Consider the following 21,731-nt stretch of genomic DNA (forward strand, 5'->3'; position numbering starts at 1 on the left):
AACTGTAATCCCCACGTCAGGGGAGGGGCCTGCTGGGGGTTGACTGGATCCTGGGGCGGACTTCCCCTTGCTGTTCTGAGGATAGTGAGTTCTCACAAGATCTGCTTGTTTGGAAGCGTGCAGCACCTTCCCCTTTTACTCACTCGCTCTCCCTCCTCCCACCAGCTAAGACGTGCCTGCTTCCCCTTCGCCTTCTATCATGATTGTAACTTTCCCGAGGCCTCCCCAGCTACGTGGAACTGTGAGTCCATTAATCCTCTTTTCTTTATAAATCACCCAGTCTCAGATATGTGTTTATGGCAGTGTGAGAATGGACTAACACACTCCGGGATGTCCTGTGCTGCCATCACACCAGCAGCTCACCCCTCTCCGTGCTGAGCAGGACCCGCGGCGCCATCACACCAGCAGCTCACCCCTCTCCGTGCTGAGCAGGACCCGTGCGTGGATGCACACAGCTCCTTCACATGCCCACCTGTGCGTGGATCATGGGTTGTTCCTGAACATGTCTGCGTAGCCTTGCCCTTTCATTTCTCTTGGGTCAACACCTAGGAGCAGATTGCTAAATTGCATACGAAATTTCTATGTCTCTTTTTTTGGAGACGGAGTTTCGCTCTTGTTGCCCAGGCTGGAGTGTAATGGCATGATCTTGGCTCACTGCAACCTCCACCTCCCAGGTTCAAGCAATTCTCCTGCCTCAGCCTCCCGAGTAGCTGGGTCTACAGGCGTGCGCCACTACGACCGGCTAATTTTGTATTTTTAGTAGAGACGGAGTTTCTCCATGTTGGTCAGGCTGCTCTCCAACTCCCGACCTCAGGTGATCCACCCACCTCGGCCTCCCAAAGTGTTAGGATTACAGGCGTAAGCCACCGCACCTGGCCTCTATTTTGCTTTTGAAGAAACTGCCAAGCAGTTTTCCAAAGTGGTTGTGCCATTTTAAGCTCCCACCCAGACTGAGTAGGGCGTGGGCTTCTCCACATGCGTGGGGACACTTGGCTTGGTGGGTCTTCTTGACTGGCTGCCCTAATGGGTGTGGCAGCATCTTGCTGTGGCTCCAACTTGCATTTCCCCCAGGGCCAGTGATGTGAGCATCGATGCTTGGCTGCTGGGATTTGTATCTCCATGAAGTCACCGAGAAGATGCTGTCACACAAGGCGGTGTCACACAGGTGCAGCCTCTCTTAGAGCTTCAGATGGTCTATGCATTATGACCCTGCAAAGATGACCTTGTGTCCATGTGCAGGACAGAGCATAGCCACAGGCTCGGTGATGGCAGACAGGGCTCCCGTGCGCGGGATGGAGCCTTGGTGACTGTGGGCAGGACTCAGGCCAGTGGCCGGCTGGGAAGATGGTGCATCCTGGGCTTTTCACGTGTGGGTGTCTGGGTAGCACCGTGTGTGACCTTGTGCAGCCATGTCTGTGCGCGCGCGCGGCTTGTACATGCCTGTGCACCTGCGTGTCTCCATGCTGAGCTGAGCGGTTGGAAGAGGAGAAATTCTGGTAGTAGCGTGGCCAGGTGTGGGCCGCAGGCTCCCTTCTGAGCTGGGTCAGCCTGGATGGGGGTTTTCCTGTCCTGCAACCCAGACTCCACCGTCCTGGCCTCTGTTCCATGCACTCCATCTCGGCCTATCCTGGACCGGTGACCTGCTGCCCTCCACACCCTCCTCCATCCTCCACAATCTCGGCCCAGCCTAGACCAGCCACCCGCTGCCCTCTACACACAACCAGAGGCTCAGGCCCCTGACAGAGGAAGGCTGTGGGGCCAGCCAGAGGGAGGTGCACTCGCTTGTCCAGGCAGGGTGGCTGGGTTTGCCACAGGCCATGGGAGGTTAGTGGGAGAAGGGACCCGAGCTTTCAGAGTTAAGGGTCTGGGGCGAGGGAGGGGCAGGGGCTGGGGGATTAGTTTGGAGCTTGGGTGTGACGTGGGCGGCAGCAGGAGAGGAGGGGGCCGCACAGCACAGGGCTGAGGCTGGAGAGCCCAGAGGGAGCATGGCCTGAGCTGCCCCCAGAGCAGGAGCGTCTGAGTCGGGGTGGCCAGACCCGGAGCCGGAATCCAGACAACTTTGATGTGAAAATCTCAGCACCTATTTAGGTTCTCATTATTTTTTAAAAGAGCTAAAAATAGTGGCGGGTGCATAGCAAATGTAAAGTCATTATTCTCTGAAAACAGGAAGAGCCTGGCGGTGAGTTCAGTGCTGTGTGATTCAGGGCCTCCTCGAGTCTGCTGTGGGGTGGGAGCTGGCCACGGTCACCTTCTCCTTCCACGGGCCCCTGGTCCTCCAGCCACCCGAAAGCCCGGATGCTGCCTTGGCCCTGCGGGGTTAGCACAGGGGCAGTGTGGAGCCCACCTTTGCTCCCAGGTCCAGGGCCCAGGGGCAGGGGCCAAGTGGAGAGGAGAGAGGAGTCCTGGGGCCGAGGGGTGGGGACCGAGTGGAGGAGGTGGGGTCTGGGGACTGCAGGGGCCCCCACCATTGGCCTTGCCCTGGCTGGGCTCCATGGTCCCCTAGAGCTGCCCAGAGCCCCTGCAGCCCCGGGACCCTCTTCTCCTCTCCACTCAGGCCCTGCAACAATCCAGCCACAGCAAGGTTGCTGAGGAAGCACAGTCCTGCGCCCCAGCTGGTGAACGGCTCCTGGACGAGCGGATCCACACTGGAGACAGCAGTCATCGGAAAATAGTTTAATTCTGTACAGACAACCACGGGACTGATTACAAAGTGCGGTGCAAACACCAGGGCCCATGAGCACCAGCCGCACCTCACCATGTGCTGGTGCTCCAGAGGCCACGCCGGAAACACCAAATAAATCACAGATGTGACAACTGTGGGAGGAGCATGAATCAGCTGTTCCTTCGGGAGGAGAAAAAGGAAACAACAATCAGAGGCTTTGGAATGCTTTCTCTTCCTGTGCCTGGAATGCTGGGCAGGCGGTGACCCGGGGCTCGGAGCCCCACTCTGGCCACATCTGCCGTCGCCCATGGGGCCCTCACGGTGGGGACCCAGGTCCCACGACAGCTCCCAAGCTGTGGAGATGTGTGCGCAGCCACCACCACTGCGGCCTCAGAAGAGGGGCCGGGAGCCCTGGTTTTCAAACTCTGACCAGGCGTCATTCAGCTCCATGAAGATCATCTTGGCGTGCTGCTCATACGGCTGCCCCGCGGCCTGTGGGTGATGGGCGGTGTAAGCGCCTCTTACAAGCATGCGTGGGCGGCCAGGGCAGGATCTCCCCGCGACCCACCCCCGAAGGCCTCCAGCAGCCGCCCGACAGCTCTGCTCACCTTGTCGGGGTGCACGGCCAGCACCGCGCGGCGGTAGTGCTTCTTCACCTGCTCCGGGGCCACCAGGTCGGCCATGCCCACGGGCGTCCAGCGGCTCTCCCCGTCCCACAGCACTGTGTGCAGCGTGGACAGCAGGGCCCGGATGTTCCGCTCCTTGCCCTCAATCCAGTCCAGGAGCTGCGGGAGACACGGAGCTTGCTGAGCCCTGGGTGCTTGCCTGCCCTCCTCCTCTGCACTGCGGAAACTGAGGCATGATGCCGAGGAAGTGCCTGGTCACGTGGGGTGGGCTCAGCCCAGCTCACAGACAAAGTCCCACTGCACGCCCCGCCCTCAACTATACAGAGCCGACTCCGGACGACACAGGGCCAGGTGGCCTTCGTGTTCCTGGGCCTGGGGCCAGAGGCTGGGACAGAGACACCCATGTCTCAGCCAGATGTTCACTGGGGACACAAACACTGGTTCTGGTGGTGCAACCCCTTGGCCTATCCCAGACCCCAGACTCAGAGGGAGAAGGGGAAGGTCCCTGGTGCCTGTGAAAGGACCCCAAGGTCACAGGCATATGTGGCCTGTAGAGCTGGCCATCGGCCAAGCCACACAGCAGGGCACGTCTCATGGCCGGCGCAGGGACACCCTGACTGCTGCACCCTCACCCCCAGTGAGCGCCCTAGGTTGGGAGGCTCAGCGCCCAGAGCAGCCCCCAGGAGATGCCTGCCCTCGACAGTCTCTGCAGACACCCGGGGGCACTGACTCCTGTAATGCCCGCCCCCATCAGCGCTGAGTCATCTGGGCACACGGGGAGCAGCACGGCCTGGGGCCTGACTCTGCCCTGCCCACCAGGCCTCAGGCCGCCCTGTCCTCGAGGGCTGCCAGGCCCATTGGCAGTGACAGGTCCCTGGCTGGAGACGCTGGCTCCGTGTGGCACAGCAGATTCTCCAGGGGCCCTGGGTTGAGGCCTCTGGGCTCCCAGTAAGAGCTGCCCACCCACCCACCTTCAGCTTGAGCGGGTCTGTGTCTTTAGCCAGGTCCTGCTTCCTCATCTCCGCAATGGTCTTTGGCCCCTTCTTGTCAGACCTGGAGGAGAAGCCTTGATTGGGCAACAGATCTTCAAAGTCGTTCTCAGACACTTTTGGCTTTTGAGCTAGAAAAGAACAGAAACTTTTTTTTGTTTGAGACAGGGTCTCCACTCTGTCGCCTAGGCCAGAGTGCAATGGCACGATCTTGGCTCTCTGCAGCCTTGGCCTCCCAAGGCCAAGGGAGGATCACTGAGTCCTCAAGTGATCCTTTTGTCTCAGCCTCCCAAATACCTGGGACCACAGGCACGCGCCACCACGCCCGGCTAATTTTCACAATTTTTGTAGAGAGAAGGTCTCACTGTTGCCCAGACTGGTCTTGAACTCCTGGGCTCAAGCGATCTGCCCGCCTCAGCCTCCCAAAGTGCTGGGATTACAGGCGTGAGCCACGAAGCCCAGCTAAGAACAGAAACTTTCTGCAGAGACACACAGGCCCAATTCCACCCGCTGCCCCCGGGGATAGGGCTACCACCCTAATGCCTCCACAGAAGAGAAGAGGGAAGACAAGACAGGGTTGCAAAGGCCATTTGTTAAAAACAGGTCAAGCGGGTGTCACTGGAACAAGAGGGACCCAGAGGCCTGACCCGGAGAGAGACCAGCAGACACACATCAGAAACTGCGTCCTTCTCTGAGTGGCTCGGCCATGCCTGTCCCAGGACTGGGCTCCGAGTTGAAGAAAACACAGGTTCTACCTTTAGCCAGTTCAGGGCAGTCTCTGCAAACTCCACAGCAACAGAGAGTGGGGGACTCACCAAAGCTGGGTGCGCGGACCCCCCGCTCCTCTCGTGCCCCGATCACACTGAAGTTCGCAGCATAGTTAGGCCTTGGCTGTGTGCAGGCTTTGAGGGGCGGCTTGGCCTGAGGGGGCCATGAGGCGCCCTGGGCTGGCGGCCGACTTGTCTGCCAGGAGCCACTGCCTTTGGCTGTGGTGGCCGTTTTGGGAATAAAGCCACCAGGAGGGAATCCAGCTGGTGAGCCTGTGGAGACGGAGGTCAGAAACTCGGCATCTGGTTGTCCGTGCGGGGCAACCACCGTTTCTAGAACTCAGAACACCATGTTTGTTGGAAAACACAGGTTTGCAGAACAGAACATTGATCACCCGAGGCCGTCCAGACAGAGGTGCCGGCTCCACCTACATGTGTGAAGGTCTCCAGGGACTGGCCGCACAGGCCAGGTACTGGGGCGACAGGAGCATTCTCGGTGGAGGGCAGACGCCAGGACAGGGCAGCTGTGGAGGCAGCACCCCCACCCCTATGAGCCAAGGCAGACCCGGGACTTGTCCACGGGGGCTGGGGGCCATGTCCCCACATCTGTAGCGTCCTGGAGGGCCACTGCCTCTCGGAGAACATCAAATCAGGGCTGATCCTTTAATTTTTTTTTTTTTTTTTGCAATGGAGTCTCGCTGTGTCGTCCAGGCTGGAGTGCAGTGGTGGGATCTTGGCTCACTGCAAGCTCCACCTCCCAGGTTCACACCATTCTCCCACCTCAGCCTCCCGATTAGCTGGGACTATGGGTGCCCGCCACCACCCCTGGCTAATTTTTTTTGTATTTTTAGTAGAGACGGGATTTCACCATGTTAGCCAGGACGGTCTCGATCTCCTGACCTTGTCATCTGCCTGCCTCGGCCTCCCAAAGTGCTGGGATTATAGGCATGAGCCACCATGCCTGGCCTGATCCTTTAACTTATTATTTTGGAATAATTGAAATAGCAGGAAGCTGTAAAAACCCTGAGCACCTGCGCCCAGCATCCCCCAGGGAGGGCGTCTCTCACAACCTCAGAGAAGCACTGAGCCCAGGCAGCCGCACCACCTAGAGGCCATCAGATGTGGCCAGCTGGACTTGTGTTATGTGTGTGCAGGGCCACGCCACTGATTGCACGCAGATTCAGCACCACAGCAATCACAACCTGGATGCTTCACTATGGTTCTGTCATCTCTTTGTTTTTTGGAGACAAGGTCTCACTATGGCTGGTCTCAAACTCCTAGGCTCAGAGACCCGCTGGCCTCACCTCCCCACAGGGCTGGGATGGTAGGTGTGAGCCGCCACGCCCGGGCTGTCTTCTTAGTTATGTTCTAGAACGGAACTGACAGCCACAGCCTCTAGCCTGGCACCTCTTCACTCAGGACAGGTCCCTCGGGTCCGGGGCATCCGCCACTCCCCCTCCTGCCGAGGGCCATCTGGTGGTGTGGGAACCACCTACTCAACCGTTCACCTGTAGGACACCCGGGCTGATTCCACTGTTTGGCTACAACCAACACATCTTTGAATGCCTGTTACAGACTTTTGCGTGAATGAGTTTGCATTTCTCTGGGATAAATGCCTATGTCCCACCGTAGCTGAGTAGCTGTGTTTAGCTTAGGAGAAAAATGACCGCCTGTTCTACAGAGTGACCCTGCCGCTTCAGCGGCTCGTCCCTCGGCAACGCGAGAGACACGCGGCTCATCCCCCCGGCAATGCGAGAGACGCAGTCTGTCCTCCCCCGCGCGCCGTCCTCCCCCGCGCGCCGTCCTCCCCCGCGCCCCATCCTCCTCTGTGCCGGCATTCGGTGATGCCGGGTGTCTCGGCCTCTGCTTCCCGCCCATTGGATGTTGATGTGCTGGAAGTGTCTGCATGTCTCTTGCCCATTTTTTTTTTGAGACAGAGTCTTGCTCTGTCACCCAGGAGTGCAGTGGTGCAATCTTGGCTCACCGTAACCTCTGCCTCCTGGGTTCCAGAGACTCCTGCCTCAGCCTCCCGAGTAGCTAGGATTACAGGCATCGCCACCACGCCTGGCTAATTTTTGTATTTTTAGTAGAGACGGGGTTTCACCATGTTGGCCAGGCTGGTCTCAATCTCTTGACCTTGTGATCCGCCCACCTCGGCCCCCCAAAGTGCTGGGATTACAGGCGTGGGCCACTGTGCCTGGCCTTCTCTTGCCCATTTTCTAACTGGATTGCTTTTGGGTTTGTTTTTGACTGTATTTTTATATTCTGTACATGAGTCCTTCGTCAAATAGGCGGTTTGGAAATATCTTCTCCCAGTCCGTAGCTCAGATGCCCAGAGCTCTGAAGTTGTGTCCATCTGTCCTCTTATGGGTGTGATTCGGGTGGTGAGTCTACGAACGCTGCCCAGCCCCAGGCCACAAAGGTTTTCTCCTTTATAAAGGCCCTGCGGTTTTACGTTTCGATCTCTGGCTGATTCTGATGAGCTGCTCTGTACAATGTGGGCTAAGGGCTTGCCTACGGCTACCCAGCACCATCTGATGAATGGGTTTCCTGCCTCTGTCAAAGCTCCGCTGGTCTCTCTTGTGTGGCCTATTTCTGAGTCCTCTCTTCTCTCCACAGACGTGTCTCTCTGCCATCACCGCAATGTTGATTTCTGTGGCTTCAGACTAAGCCTCAAAGCCAGAAAGAATGACTTCTCCCATGTCATTTTTCCATTACAAAAATATTCCAGGCAAGGCCGGGCGTGGTGGCTCACGCCTGTCATCCCAGCACTGTGGGAGGCAGGGTGCAGCGGCTCACGCCTGTGATCCCAGCACTGTGGGAGGCTGGGTGCGGCGGCTCACGCCTGTGATCCCAGCACTGTGGGAGGCTGGGTGCAGTGGCTCACGCCTGTAATCCCAGCACTCTGGGAGGCCGAGGCGGGTGGATCACGAGGTCAGGAGATCGAAACCATCCTGGCTAACACGGTGAAACTCCATCTCTACTAAAAATACAAAAAAATTAGCCAGGTGTGGCGGCGGGCGCCTGTGGTCCCAGCTACTCGGGAGGCTGAGGCAGGAGAATGGTGTGAACCCGGGAGGTGGAGCTTGCAGTGAGCCAAGATCGCCTCACTGCACTCCAGCCTGGGCGACAGAGCAAGACTCCATCTCAAAAAAAAAAAAAAAAAAAATCCAGGCATCTAGTCCATCTGTCTTTCAAATACACTGTACGATAAGCTCATTTGTATCTAGGAAAGTCCCTGCTGAGGCATTGGCAGGAACCGTGTTAGGCTACAGATGTGCACAGGAGAACGGACACCTTACTCGGGAGCCTCAGGCCGTGAGGGCAGCGTTCGTCCCTTCACTCGCATCTCCTCTGGTCTTTTTTGCCACAGTTGGTTTTACAGTCCCACCCGATACAAGCCCTAGACATGTCTGGTCAGATTTATACCAAATGTTTATTTTTTTCTTTAAAAAAAAAAGGTGATTGTAAATGGTTCTGTTTTAAATGTTGCCTTCTTTATCCTGTGACCTTACTGAACTCATAGTTCTAAAAGATCTCTGTAGATTCCTTGAGAGTTCCTGCACAGACAATCATGTCATCTGCAGACAGGAGCAATTTTATTTTTCCCTTTGTAGTGCGTGTCACTTTGACCCCCTTTTGTTGCCAAATGGCAGCAGCTGTGACTTTCGACAAGTAGAAGTAGAGAAAAGACACTCCCGCCCTGTTCCTGATTTTAGGAGGACGGTTAAAAATGATATTGGCTTGGCCAGGCGTGGTGGCTCACACCTGTAATTCCAGCACTTTGGGAGGCTGAGGTGGGCGGATCACTTGAGGTCAGGAGTTTGAGACCAGCCTGGCTAACATGGTGAAACCCCGTCTCTACTAAAAATACAAAAATTAGCTGGGTGTGGTGGCGTGTGCCTGTAATCTCAGCTACTCGGGAGGCTGAGGTGGGAGAATTGCTTGAAACTGTGAGGCGGAAGTTGCAGTGAGCCGAGATTATGCCACTGCACTCCAGCCAGGGCAACAGAGCAAGACTCTGTCTCAAAAAAAAAAAAAAAAAAAAAAAGATGTTGGCTGCAGGTTTCTTGTTTTTGAGACACAGTCTTGCTCTGCCGCCCAGACTGGAGTGCAGTGATGCAGTAAGCCCAGTCCAGCCTTGACCTCAAGCAATCCCAGTGATCCTCCCGCCTCAGCTGGCTGAGTAGCTGGGACCACAGGTGCTCACCACCACACCTGGCTCATTCTTACAGGGGTTTCACTATGTTGCCCAGGCTGACTTCAAACTCCCGGGTTGAGGAAATCCTCCCACATTGGCCTCCCAAAGCACTGGGGTTACAGGTGTGAGCCACTGTGCCTGGCCTGGCTGTGGGTTTCTATACATGCCTGTTACCAAGTTGATGACGTTCTGCTCATTACTGGTTCACTGACAGTGTTATCATAAAAAGGTGCTGAATTTTGTTAAAAGCCTTTTCTGCATTGTTGATGTGATCACATGACTCTTCAGTTGGTTAAGATGGTATTGGGTTGGTGCAAAAGTAATTGCGGCTTTTGCTATCACTTTCAATGGCAAAACCACAATTACTTTTGCGGCAACCTAAATAGATTTTGTTAACCAATTCTGAAATGTCAGCCTTGTATTCCTGGAATAAATCCTACTTGATCTTGGTGTAGAATTCTCTTTATATACTGATAAAGTCTATTTGCTAAAGTTTGGTTGAGGATCTGTGTGTATATTCATGCGGAATATGGGCCCACTTTCCCTTTTCGGTACTGTTTCTGTCTGATTTTGGTTTCCGGGTGATAGCGTGAGCTTCGTAAAATCAATTAGAAAGAGCTCCCTCTCTCCTGCTTCCTGCAAGAGGGTGGAACTGGCGTTCTCTCAACATTCGGTGAAATTCTCCAATGGCCCGGGTGGGTCCGCAGGTTTCCTTTTTGGGAAGTTTTTAATTATGAATTTATTTTCTTTGTATTGATAGAATTTTCCAAAGGAGCTACTTGATACTGGGTAAGTTGTGGCAGTAACTGGTTTTGAGGAATTTGTCAATTTCACGTAACTTGTCAAGCATACTGCACAGCTGCGCCTGCACCCGTGACTCTGGTAGAGCCTGCGGGGTCTGCAGCGGTGCCTCCTGCACCGTCCCCTGTATCAATGACCTGGGTCACTCTTCCTGCCAGTCCCAGGAGAGGTCTGTGGGCTTCGGAACTGGCCGTCTCTGCGTTGCACTGCACAGCCCGTGGCTCCTCCTTCTTTCCTTCTGCTTGCTGTAGGCTTATTTTGCTCCCCTCCCCCCTCCAAACGTCTTGTGCGGAGAGCTCAGGTTACTGCTGGGGCATTCCAGCTTTTCCACAGCAAGCACCCACGGCTGGGGGTGTCTCTGCACTGCCTGGTGGGGCCCTGGGCCTTCCCAGGCTGCACCTGCATCTTCTCTCAGCTCCACGCATCGTTTCCCTCGAGGCCTCCTCTCTGGCCCAGGTGTCATTTTAAAGTGTGCCGTTTTGTTCCCAAGTGTGAAGATTCTTCCGTTCTATTTTACTGTGGTCAGAGAGCACACTGCAGAATCCTAGTTCTCTGAGGACAGGGCCTGTGTGGAGGAGGCTCCCACGGTGCGTGGAAAGGTCCGTGCCTGCAGCTAGTGGGCCCTGGCTGGTGCCTCTGCCCTCTGCATCCTCGCAGCCTTCGGGACAGCTGTTCTGTCACGTGTGGGGACAGCAGTGCTGACGTCACCAGCTATGATTTGGGTTTGTCCATTTTTTCCTTCAGTTGTATCAGCTTTGCTTTGTTCAGAACTGCTGTCTCTTCCCAGAAGGCAGGATGGTCTCAGGCTGCCCACCAAGTCAGCAGTCAGAGGGCTGGGGCTGTGTCTAGGACACAGACAAGAGGGCTCCCTGGGAGTCCACTCCTTCTGCCCCAGTGCTGGCCACCCAGGGCAGTCAAGGCACACACAGGTCTCCTCCCGAGGGCGCAGCCCCCGTAACCCCACCGTGCTCTCAGACAACCCAAGACAGAGGCCACAAAGGGAAAGAATATACAAAACAACACCGACAGTAACACTCACAGACGTCCTCAAAAGTCACAATAAATCCCCAAAACCATCCCAAACATAAAAAGAACATTTAAAGATGAAAAAACTCTTAGGACTTCATGACAGAATAGAAGGCACTTCAGATGCAAGCTTGCGAGAGCAGAGGACTCGAGGCCAGCCCGGGAGGGCGTGAGGACTTGAAGCCAGCCCGGCAGGTATGAGGACTGGAGGCCAGCCCAGGAGGTGTGAGGACTCAAGGCCAGTCCAGGAGGTGTGAGGACTCGAAGCCAGCCCGGCAGGTGTGAGGACTTGAAGCCAGCCCGGGAGGTGTGAGGACTCGAGGCCAGTCCAGGAGGTGTGAGGACTCGAAGCCAGCCCGGGAGGTGTGAGGACTGGAGGCCAGCCCGGGAGGTGTGAGGACTCGAAGCCAGCCCGGGAGGTGTAAGGACTCGAGGCCAGCCCGGGAGGTGTGAGGACTCGAGGCCAGTCCAGGAGGTGTGAGGACTCGAAGCCAGCCCGGGAGGTGTGAGGACTCGAAGCCAGCCCGGCAGGTGTGAGGACTGGAGGCCAGCCCGGGAGGTGTAAGGACTCGAGGCCAGTCCAGGAGGTGTGAGGACTCGAAGCCAGCCCGGGAGGTGTGAGGACTGGAGGCCAGCCCGGGAGGTGTAAGGACTCGAGGCCAGTCCAGGAGGTGTGAGGACTCGAAGCCAGCCCGGGAGGTGTGAGGACTGGAGGCCAGCCCGGGAGGTGTAAGGACTCGAGGCCAGCCCGGGAGGTGTGAGGACTCGAGGCCAGTCCAGGAGGTGTGAGGACTCGAAGCCAGCCCGGGAGGTGTGAGGACTCGAGGCCAGCCCGGGAGGGCAGAGTGAGGACTCGAGGCCGGCCTTAGAGATCTGACACCGACATCTGCTCAGAGGAATTTGAGGCACTCAGGGACGGACAGGAGAAATGAGGAAGAGATGGGAAATGCTCCTGGAGCTGAGCAGGTAAGGTGCCCAGCCTGAGGCTGGAGGGAGCCCCAGCACAGTCCGCCAGGCTCTGGCAGGAGCAGACGCCATTGCCCGGGGGCTGCATACTGGAGAGTCCGGGGGTCACCGGCACCAATAAGCATCCTTAGGTGGAGCCACTTCCCGCCCAGGATTCCACCTGACAGCCAGGCGAGTGCATAGGAGGCCCCTTCAGATGATCATCCCCCTGCCACCGACGCTGCTTCTGAGAAGCCACAGGGACCCCAGGGAGACACATCCTGGAAATGAACCCAGAGACTCAGGGGCGTCAGGTCAACCCAAGGAGACTCGAAGCCACAGCGCCCGGGCAGGGCCTGAGGCAGACACGGGACCAGAGACTCAGACCACAGTGCCCAGGCCAGGCCTGAGGCAGACATGGGACTGGAGAGGGTGGGCTGGGTTCTTGTGGCCAACGGCCAGCACGCTCTGAGCACAGCCTCAGGGACTGAGCAGAGCCCAGCCACACCCCACTTCCATGTGGAGACCCCACTTCCCAGATGGCCCCCACAGCCCTGAGGGCAGGATGGATCAGGCACCACAATGCGGGTGGGGGCTGGCAGCAGTGCCAGTGTCAGCAACACCTGGTTGTAGCCTGCCAGCTGGCAGTCGCCTAGAACAGGTGCAGACACGCTGTCCCCTTGGGGTCACTGTGCTCTGGGCTGGGGGTCTTGGTGAACAGAGGCAAAGACTTCACTTTGGGCAGCTCAGAGTCACACAGACAAGAATAAACCTCCTACAAGGAACAGCTTCCACACCCGCAATGTACCCTCCACGTTACCTTGGAGGCCGGAGCTGAGGTCGCCAAGGTCAGCAAATGGGTCCGGGTTCTGAGACTTGGTCCAGCTGGCCTGAGGGCCACAAGGGGCCGGCTGACCTCCAGGAGAGAAGAGGGGGCCTGGAAAAGGGGCACAGGGCGTTAGAACAAGCACCACCTGAAGCGAAACACACCCTCCTGGGACCTCCGATCGTTCCTCCTTACGACGTGACAGCCTCACTCCTGCCTGAGAGCTGGTACCTGCACGGCCTGTGTGCAGGAGACCAGCCAGGACCGAGGCACATGTGGTGGACGCTGCCTCCACGCCCCACACTACTCCTCGGGGAAAACAGCTTCACAGCGCACACCCAGAACCAAACCATGTTCATATCATTATGACTGTTGTTCTGCAGTGCCACTTCTTGGAATCCATCTAAAATTAGGAATGTTCTTCATGATATTCTTTATAATAACAAAAGTTTGAGAATATCCTAAGTATAAAATCATAAAACACAGGCTGGGCAACATAGAAAGACCATCTCTACAAAAAATAAAAAAACAACCAGGCACGGTGGCACATGCGTGTGGTCCCAGCTACCCGGGGGGCTGCAGTGGGCGGACCGCTTGAGCCCAGGGGTTGACGGCTGCAGGGAACCGAGTGATGCCACCGCACTCAGCCCCAGTGACAGAATGAGACTCTGTCTCCAAAAAAACCAAAGAAACAAAAAAACAGCAGTTGTAGAGCTCCTCGATAGAGTGCCATGCAGTCACTAAAACCAGGCTCTTCATGTATAAACAGCCCTCGTGGATCTACTTGAGGAAAAAGATGAATTCCTGAGGCCAAAAATGAGCAAAGAACATGAAATGATTCTCAAAAGAAATACACATAACCAAAACCACGCAAACTAAGAGTCAACCTCATTCATAAGAAAGAAATCAAACCGGCGAGACATCTTCACAGTGATCATCCAACCAGGAGACAAACTGGAGACGGGAGCTGCCCCTGGGCAAAGACGTCTGGAAGCACACTCGAGCGGACAGGCACCCAGGCCCTGGTGCGCTGTGCACTGTGCCTCCCGGGGCTCTGTGGACAGTGTGTGTTCCACCCGCTGAGGGCTGTGGCAACTCCGCCCGGCAAGTCTATTGGCACCATTTTCCCCACACCATGCACACTCTGTCCCTGTGCCCCATTTTGGGAATTCTAATGATATTTCAAACTTCTTGATGATTGTATCTGCTTTGGTGACCTGTGTTCCATGAGCTGAGGATGCTGCTCTAATTGTTTTCGGGTGCCATGAACTGTGCCCATAGAAGACGGTGAGCTGAACTGACAGTGTGCTGTGGCTGCTCCACAGACCAGCTGCTCCCCCTCTCGCTCCTTCTCAAGCCTCCCTATTCCCCGAGACACAACCATACTGAACTTAGGCCAATTCAGAACCTACAATGGCCTATAAGCATTCAAGTGAACACAAGAGTTGCAAGTGTCTCACTTGAAATCAAAAGCTAGGAACAACTGAGCTTAGTGAGGGAGGCACGTCAAAAGCAGAAGAAGGCTGGGCGCAGTGGCTCATGCCTGTGTCCTCAGCACGGTGGGAGGCTGAGGCAGGAGAGTGCTTGAGCCCAGGAGTTCAAGGCCAGTCTGGACAACACGGCAAGACCTTATCTCTACAAAAAATAAATTTAAAAAATTAGTTGGGCATCGTGGTAAGCGCCTGTAGTCCCAGCTACCCGGGAGGCTGAGGTGGGAAGATCCCTTGAGCCCAGGAGGTTGAGGCTGCAGTGGGCCATGATTGTGCCACTGCACTCCAGCCAGAGCAAGACCCTGTCTCTAAAAAAAAAAAAAAAAAAAAGAAAGAAAGTCGAGATAAGCTAAAAGCTAGGCCTCTTGCACCAGCAAGCCAAGTTGTGAATGCAAAGGAAAAGTTCCTGAAGGAAATTACGCCACTCCAGTGAACACACAAATGATAAGAAAACAAAACAGCCCCATTGCTGATACAGAGGAAGTTCGAGTGATCTGGAGAAAAGGTCAAACCAGCCACAACATCCCCCTAAGCCATAATCCAGAGCAAGGTCTCAACTCTTTCAATTCTACGAAGGCAGAAAGAGGTGAGGACGCTGCAGAAGAAGAGTGAAGCCAGCAGGGGCTGAGGCTGAAGGAAAGACGCTGTCTCTGCAACATACAAACGCAACGTGAGACAGCACGCGCTGACGGGGAAGCTGCATGCAGCAAGTCATCCGCTAAGATCCGCTGAGACCACTGAGGAAGGGGCTGCCAGACTCCACGCAGACGAGACGGCCTAAGTCACCCGCTAAGATCCGGCTGAGATCACTGATTGAAGGGGCTGCACCTGCCAGACTCTCCACGTAGATGAGACGGCCTCGTATGGGAAGAAGACGCCATCTGTGACTTTCATAGCTAGAGAAGTCAATGCCTGGCTTTAAGGCCTCACAGGACAGGCTGCCTCTCTTGTGAAGGTCTAATGCAGACGGCGGCTTTAAACGAATAGTGCTCATTCATTCAAAAAACCCAGTGCCCTTAAAAATGACTCTAAATTGACTTGGCTTGTGCTACAGAAACGACACAGCAAAGCCTGGATGGCAGCCATCTGTGTACAGCACGGTGTGTGGAATATTTTAAGTCCACTGTTGAGATCTACAGCTCAGAAAAAAGATTCCTTTCAAAATACGACTGTTTGCTGACAATCCCGACAACGCAGCTGGTCCCCTGAAAGCTCTGACAGAGGAGTAAGCGGACAGTCACGCTGCCTTCGTGCCTGCTAACACAACACCCGTTCTGCAGCCCTTGGACCAAGGAGTCGTGTCGACTTCCAAGTCTCACTATTTAAGAAACACATTTCTAAGGCTACAGCGGCCACAGATTCCTCTGATGGATCTGGGTAAAGCTCACTGACAACCTTCTGGAAAGGATTCACCATTCTAGATGCCATTAAGAACATTCACGATTCATGGGAGGGGGTTAAAACAGCAACATGAACAGGAGTTTGGGAGAAGCTGATCTCAACCCTCAAGGATGACTGTGAGGAGCTGAAGACTTCAGTGGAGGAAGTCACTGCAGATGTGGTGGAAACAGCAAGAGAACTAGAATTAGAAGTGGAGCCTGCAGATGGGACCGAATTACTGCAATCTCAGGATGAAAGCTGAACAGATGAGGGGTTGCTTCTTATGGATGAACAAAGAAAGCAGGTTGCTGAGATGGAATCTAGTCCTGGTGAAGATGCTGTGAACACTGAAATGAAACCAAGGGTTTAGAATATTCGTAAACTTATTGATACAGCAGTGGCAGCTTTGAGACGACGGGAAAAGCTCCATGTGGTTAAAACACTACCCAAGAGCACTGCACACCACAGGGAACCTTTTGTGAAAGGGAGAGACAATCGTACGTCAAACTTCATCGTCTTATTTTCAGAAACTGCCAGAGCCACCCCAGCCTTCAGGAATCAACGCACTGAGCAGTCAGCAGCTGTCCACGCTGAGCAAGACCCCCACCAGCAAGATTAGGATCATGAGCATTTTTAGCAATGAAGTATTTCTAAATCAAGGTAACTATATTTATTTTTTAGACATAATGCTATTGCACACTTAACAGACTACGGCCAGGCGCGGTGGCTCATGCCTGTAATCCCAGCACTTTGGGAGGCCAAGAGGGGTGGATTATAAGATCAAGACTTCAAGACCAGCCTGAGCAACATAGTGAAACCCTGTCTCTACTAAAAATACAAAAATTAGGCAGGCTTGTTGGCAGGCGCCTGTAATTCCAGCTACTCAGGAGGCTGAGGCAGGAGAATCGCTTGAACCCAGGAGGCGGAGGTTGCAGTGAGCTGAGATCATGCCACTGCACTCCAGCCTGGGCAACAGAGCAAGACTCCATCTCCCCAAAAATCAAAAGCAAACAAAAAACCAGACTACAGTATAATGTAAACAGAAGCGTTAGCTGAGTGCAGTGGCTCATGCCTGTAATCCCAGCACCCTGAGAGGCTGAGGTGGGTGGATCGCCTAAGCCCGGGAGTTCTGGACCAGCCTGAGCAACGTGGCAAAACTTTTGTCTCTACAAAAAAAATCTACAACTTAGCTGGGCCTGGTGGCTCATGCTTGCAGCCAAGGTTACTGAGGAGGCTGGGGTGGGAGGATCGCTTGAGCCCAGGAGGTCAACGCTGAAGTGAGTGGAGATCGTGCCACTATGCTCCAGCCTGGGTGACAGAGCAAGACCCTGTCTCAAAAACAAAAACGAAAAAACAAAAAAAAAAAACCCACACACAAAAAGTCCGTAACTTTTATGTTTACTGGGAAAACAAAATCTGACTGGCTTTCCAGGGGTACTGGCTTTGTGGTCTGGAAGCAAACCCGCGACATCGCTGAGGCTGGCCCGAGACGCAGCTGCAACATAAGCATCCGTGCTACCAGAGATGTCGCGGGAGGGCAGGCTCCAGGCTGACGGGAAGGACAGACGCTCACAAACACGGACTGCTGTACGTGACCCCGTTCCTGACAGGGCACGGGATGTTGGCCGCAACACCAAAACAAGACCCGTGGGGTCAGCCTCACTCACAAACCCCTTCAGGAGGGAACAGCCACGGGGCACTACAGGCAGAAAAACCAGGTGGTCCACAGAGTGCGGGGCATGAGATCGCATCACAAATGCAGACGCCCTGCTGGTGGGAGAAGGCCGCCTCGGGGGCGCTGCTGATGCTCAGGACCCGCTGCAGCTCTGGGAGGCCGAGTCTGTGTCCCCACGTACCCCAGTCACACCGGGTGAGTGAGGCCACTGAAGCCGTACCACAGCCCTGGGTGTGGAGCCGGCACCACTGAGCACGCCCCAGCCCTTCCGTCCTTCCCTGCGCAAAAGGCACTGTTACGGGTATGTGTGAAACAGAGACGGGCCACAGCAACTGCATGTCCTGCATGCCCTGTCCTCGGTAGGTGGTGGTCATACCTTCCATGGCTGGCGTGGGGGCCACTGCCGACGCTGCCGTCTCGGTCCAGGCAGCCCATCCTCCCAGCAGGTCTGGGTTGCTGGACGAGGCCGTCATCTTGCTGGGCTCTCCTGGCAGATCCCCTGGGACGAAGGAACCGGAAGAGAGCACATTTGGTGTCTCAGCAGTAGGCAATGTGGCGGAGCGCCAGGCTGTGCTCAGGGCCCCAGGAGCCGGCACCTCTTGCACCCAGGCTGAGCTGAGGCTGGGCTGACGGCCTCCCTCTTCCTGATGGGCCCTGAGGAGTCACCACATCACACAGAACCGAGCGTGTGGATGCAGGGGCACCAGCAGGCAGAGCAGCTCGCAGGCGAGGCTGAGAACAGCATCTGCGCAGTGCCATCCAAAGGGTTTGCCAGGACCTCACTTTCTGTAGCCATCCCCACGGCCTGTGTTCCTGCCTCTCCTAAAACCCACCCAAGCCCGCAGTGGCTCCACCTGGCTGAGCTGCCTTCGGCAGACAGACGGCCCAGCAGGTCCTGTCTGCCCTGGCTCTGGCGGCACCCACCCCAGGCTGTAAGGCTGCGCTGCACACGTCCACCCACAAGCCATCCTGCAATGGTCACCGTCATCACCCCAGAGCGCACTGTGGATCGCTGTGGATCACGCTGCTATCTCCTCAGGAGAGAGAGCCTGGGCTCCTTCCCGTAGGACTGCACTGGAGGGGCAGCCCAGCCCTGTCCCGGGGCCTGGCCCCGCAGGCCTCTGTCTAAACAAGCCATGCTCTGCCCCACACCCAGCCTCCTCCCCACGGACACAGTGTCCCAAGGCCCCCGCTGCACTTGGACCAGGCCAGCTTCCTGGATCCTGGACCCCCAACCGCCTCCCTCTGACCTCTTGGTCCCACACAAGCTCTGGGTGCAGGTGGCCTTCTCTGCCAACAGCTGCAAGCCCTGGGCCTGAGGAGGCCTCGAGAAACACCTGGTGCCAGGCACAGATGACCGAGGCACTGCAGGGACCCACAACCTGTTCTGGGTTTGCAGATGGTTTGGGGAGACAGAGCAGGGAGCAGTCCATCCTGACCTCAGGGACATCCTGCAGGACCCTGGGACCACCAGGAAGGTCACCCGGAGGTCACACAGTCCAGCCCCACCACTGCCTGAGACCCGCAGCTCTGCTTCCGACTATAGGCTGCAGTCCTGAGGGAGGAGGCCGTGGGGAGCTGGCTGCCAGGCGAGAGGCGCTTACCCAGGTGCAGGAAGTCAGCGCTGCAGGACGGGGGCGGAGCACTGTGGGCAGACGGGAAGGATGGTGGGACTGCCGCAGAGTCCGAATTGAGAAATTCGCCGAAGAGATCAGGATTGGAGCAGGGCTGGGAGTCGCTGTCTGAAGACAGCAGGAGCGGGCCAAAGGGGTCAGCTGCGGGGACAGGCGGGCATGGAGAGGACTCAGCCTGGTTGCCTGAGGACAAAGCCCAGCTCTAGAGTCAGGCCCACCCAAGAGGCCACTCCAGCTGGGCAGCCCAGACCCCACGGCGGCCCTCTCAGGGACACTGAGGCAGTCGGCCCAGGGGCTCCCCGTGCCCCACGCCTCAGGAGGACCTTCCCATGGACGCGGCAACGCCACTGAGACGGAGGAGCTGGCAGTTCCTGGCCCATGAGCTCAGGCGGGCAGCGCAGAACCAGCCCCCTGCCCTGACCCTGAGGGTGCTCCTGGGGGAGGGCACGTTCCCTTCCTACGGCCGCCTTCGAGACATGCCCATACAGTGAGAATGACTCAACCTCATCTCTCATCCACCGTGAAGCCCTTCGCCGTCGAACAGAAACACGTACCAGCAGCAGGGGGCCCTCCTCCTGGGGTGCTCTGCATGCTCAGGGGAGGGGCTGGGCTTGCCAGGAGCAGGCGGGCCTCACCGAGCAGATCCTCCGGGGGCCCCTGGGAGGTGGCCTCCGGGGGCCCAAGGAGGCAGCAGAGCAGGTCGGTGTTGCTGGAGGGGGCCTGGAGGGCCTGCGGGGCTACAGCTGGCCCTGCGCCCACCTCGGAGTGCAGGCCCAGGAGGTCAACCCCGTCTTCCTGTGGCACAGGCTCCGGGAGCACAGCTGGCGTCCCCACCTCAAAAACCACATCCTGTTGCACCAGCCCTGCTGCCAGGCCGGGGTGCTCCGGATCGGCCCGGGGCTCCTGGCCCTCGCTGGAGACTGGGGAACCCCCTTCGTCCGACACCTCGCTCTCGTCTCTGTCCTCCATCAGGGCAGACTCGCTCTCCTTGGGAGAGGCATTTGCTGCACCAGTCTCTGCCTCCTTCTCTTCTGCGAAAAGGAAACAAAACCACAGGCTGGTGAGCCTACATGGCCAGCACCAGGGTCCCCACACGTGGCCCCTCAGTGCCTCCTCGGCCCAGGGCCTTGGCGTGTGCTGCAGAAGTTTCTGGGGGGGTTTCCTGAGGCGTCTCCAGCGCACCCACCTCCAGCCTCTGCCTCAAGGCTCTGCCTGCAGCTCTCTCCACCCGGGCCTCTGTGGTGCCTAAGGCTGAGTCAAGTGGGGGCCACACGGCAGCACTGGAGGGGAGGAACACCAATCGAGGTGCTCTGGGAACAGGCGGCAGAAGGGACGACCCTGCTGGGACGGCCAAGGGTGCTGGGACAGGAAGTGGCAGGGGCATCCCTTGGGGTGTGTCTGGGGCAAGGTCCAGGGACGGCGCCCGGTGTTTTCCTGAAAAGCCTGGGGAGGGGCTGGGAGCCCACTGGGGGGTTTGGGCAGAGAGATGTGGGATCCCCGGGTGGGGACAGACTGTCCCTCTTCCCAAGCCCTTTCCTTGTACCCAGGGGCCCTGCCAGCATGGCCCGTGCTGCCCGTCTCCCCAGGCCCACAGACTGGGATGAAGAGCTAGGGTTGGTATTTCAGACTTTGTGGACACGTTCTGTTTTTATTCACCTTTAAAAAAACATGAAATCATTCTTAGCTCGTGAGCCATTAAAGAACAGGCTGACGTGCTGTGACGCAGCCCAGCTCTGCCCAAGGCCTGTCTCCCAAGATGCTTGCCCTGCCCCAGGGGCACTTTCAGACCAGGGGCCTGCCCTCTGCAAGAGGCCGGGTCCAGGGACGCTGCCTACCCTGCCAGTCCAGTGTGTGCAGGAAGCGGCTGGCGTCCGCGCTGCTACTTGGCGGTGAGTCGGAGTCCGTGGGCTCGGCTTCCGGGGAACCTGCCCCAGCATCATACTGAGCCGTGGAGCCGGGCTGCCGGGGGAGCTCCGGCTTCCCTGCCAGGAGAGGGAGGGCGTCAGGGCACCGGCACTGGCCAGCAGCCTCAGGGCAGCACTGACCCCAGAGCTGGGAAGTGCAGCCAGTCGGGCGCCAGCACAGTGGCAGGCCAGGCTGTCGGTAAAGCAGGCCAGTGACATGACGGGATCTCTGTGAACAGATGCCTGCTATCCACTTGGATGCCGCTCTGGGCCATGGGTGTGCACTGGGGCACAACACACGCACATATGAACATGCACAAGGAACACACCACTGAGGCATCAAATGCCACACAGACGCAAGGTACACATGAAAGCACACACAGATGCACGGTACGCATGACTGTGCACACAGCACACACACAGATGCATGATATACACGAATGCACACAGCACACACACAGATGCACAGTACACATGAATGCACACACAGCACACACATAGATGCACGGTACACACAAATGTACACACAGATGCACGGTACACGAGTGCACACACAGCACACACACAGATGCACGGTACACATGAATGCACACACAGCACACACACAGATGCAGAGTACACATGAATGCACACAGCACACAGAGGCATGATACACACACACAGACAGCACATACACAGATGCACAGTACGCATGAATGCACACACAGCACACAGATGCACGGTACACACGAATGCACACACAGCACACGCACAGATGTACGGTACACAAATGCACACACAGCACACACACACAGATGCACAGTAC

The 21,731-nt window shown here is 56.7% G+C and overlaps 1 protein-coding gene across 2 annotated transcripts in view; it reads right to left on the minus strand.

The window, feature by feature from the left end:
* Positions 1 to 2,658: 2,658 nt before the first annotated feature.
* Positions 2,659 to 21,731, minus strand: part of GAK (cyclin G associated kinase) — an 82,502-nt gene continuing 63,429 nt past the window's right edge. For both annotated transcript variants that reach the window (XM_025386779.1, XM_025386778.1), the window contains 9 exons: positions 20,858 to 21,004; positions 19,577 to 20,053; positions 18,993 to 19,163; positions 17,765 to 17,887; positions 12,838 to 12,954; positions 5,093 to 5,317; positions 4,260 to 4,408; positions 3,271 to 3,447; positions 2,659 to 3,154 (listed from right to left, as the gene is read on the minus strand). In XM_025386779.1, coding sequence (XP_025242564.1) covers positions 3,053 to 3,154; positions 3,271 to 3,447; positions 4,260 to 4,408; positions 5,093 to 5,317; positions 12,838 to 12,954; positions 17,765 to 17,887; positions 18,993 to 19,163; positions 19,577 to 20,053; positions 20,858 to 21,004 — 1,688 coding nt within the window. In that variant the 3' untranslated portion in view covers positions 2,659 to 3,052. The remainder of the gene's footprint in view (positions 3,155 to 3,270; positions 3,448 to 4,259; positions 4,409 to 5,092; positions 5,318 to 12,837; positions 12,955 to 17,764; positions 17,888 to 18,992; positions 19,164 to 19,576; positions 20,054 to 20,857; positions 21,005 to 21,731) is intronic.

The sequence above is a fragment of the Theropithecus gelada genome, chromosome 5, assembly GCF_003255815.1.
Source record: "Theropithecus gelada isolate Dixy chromosome 5, Tgel_1.0, whole genome shotgun sequence".
NCBI lineage: Eukaryota > Metazoa > Chordata > Mammalia > Primates > Cercopithecidae > Theropithecus > Theropithecus gelada.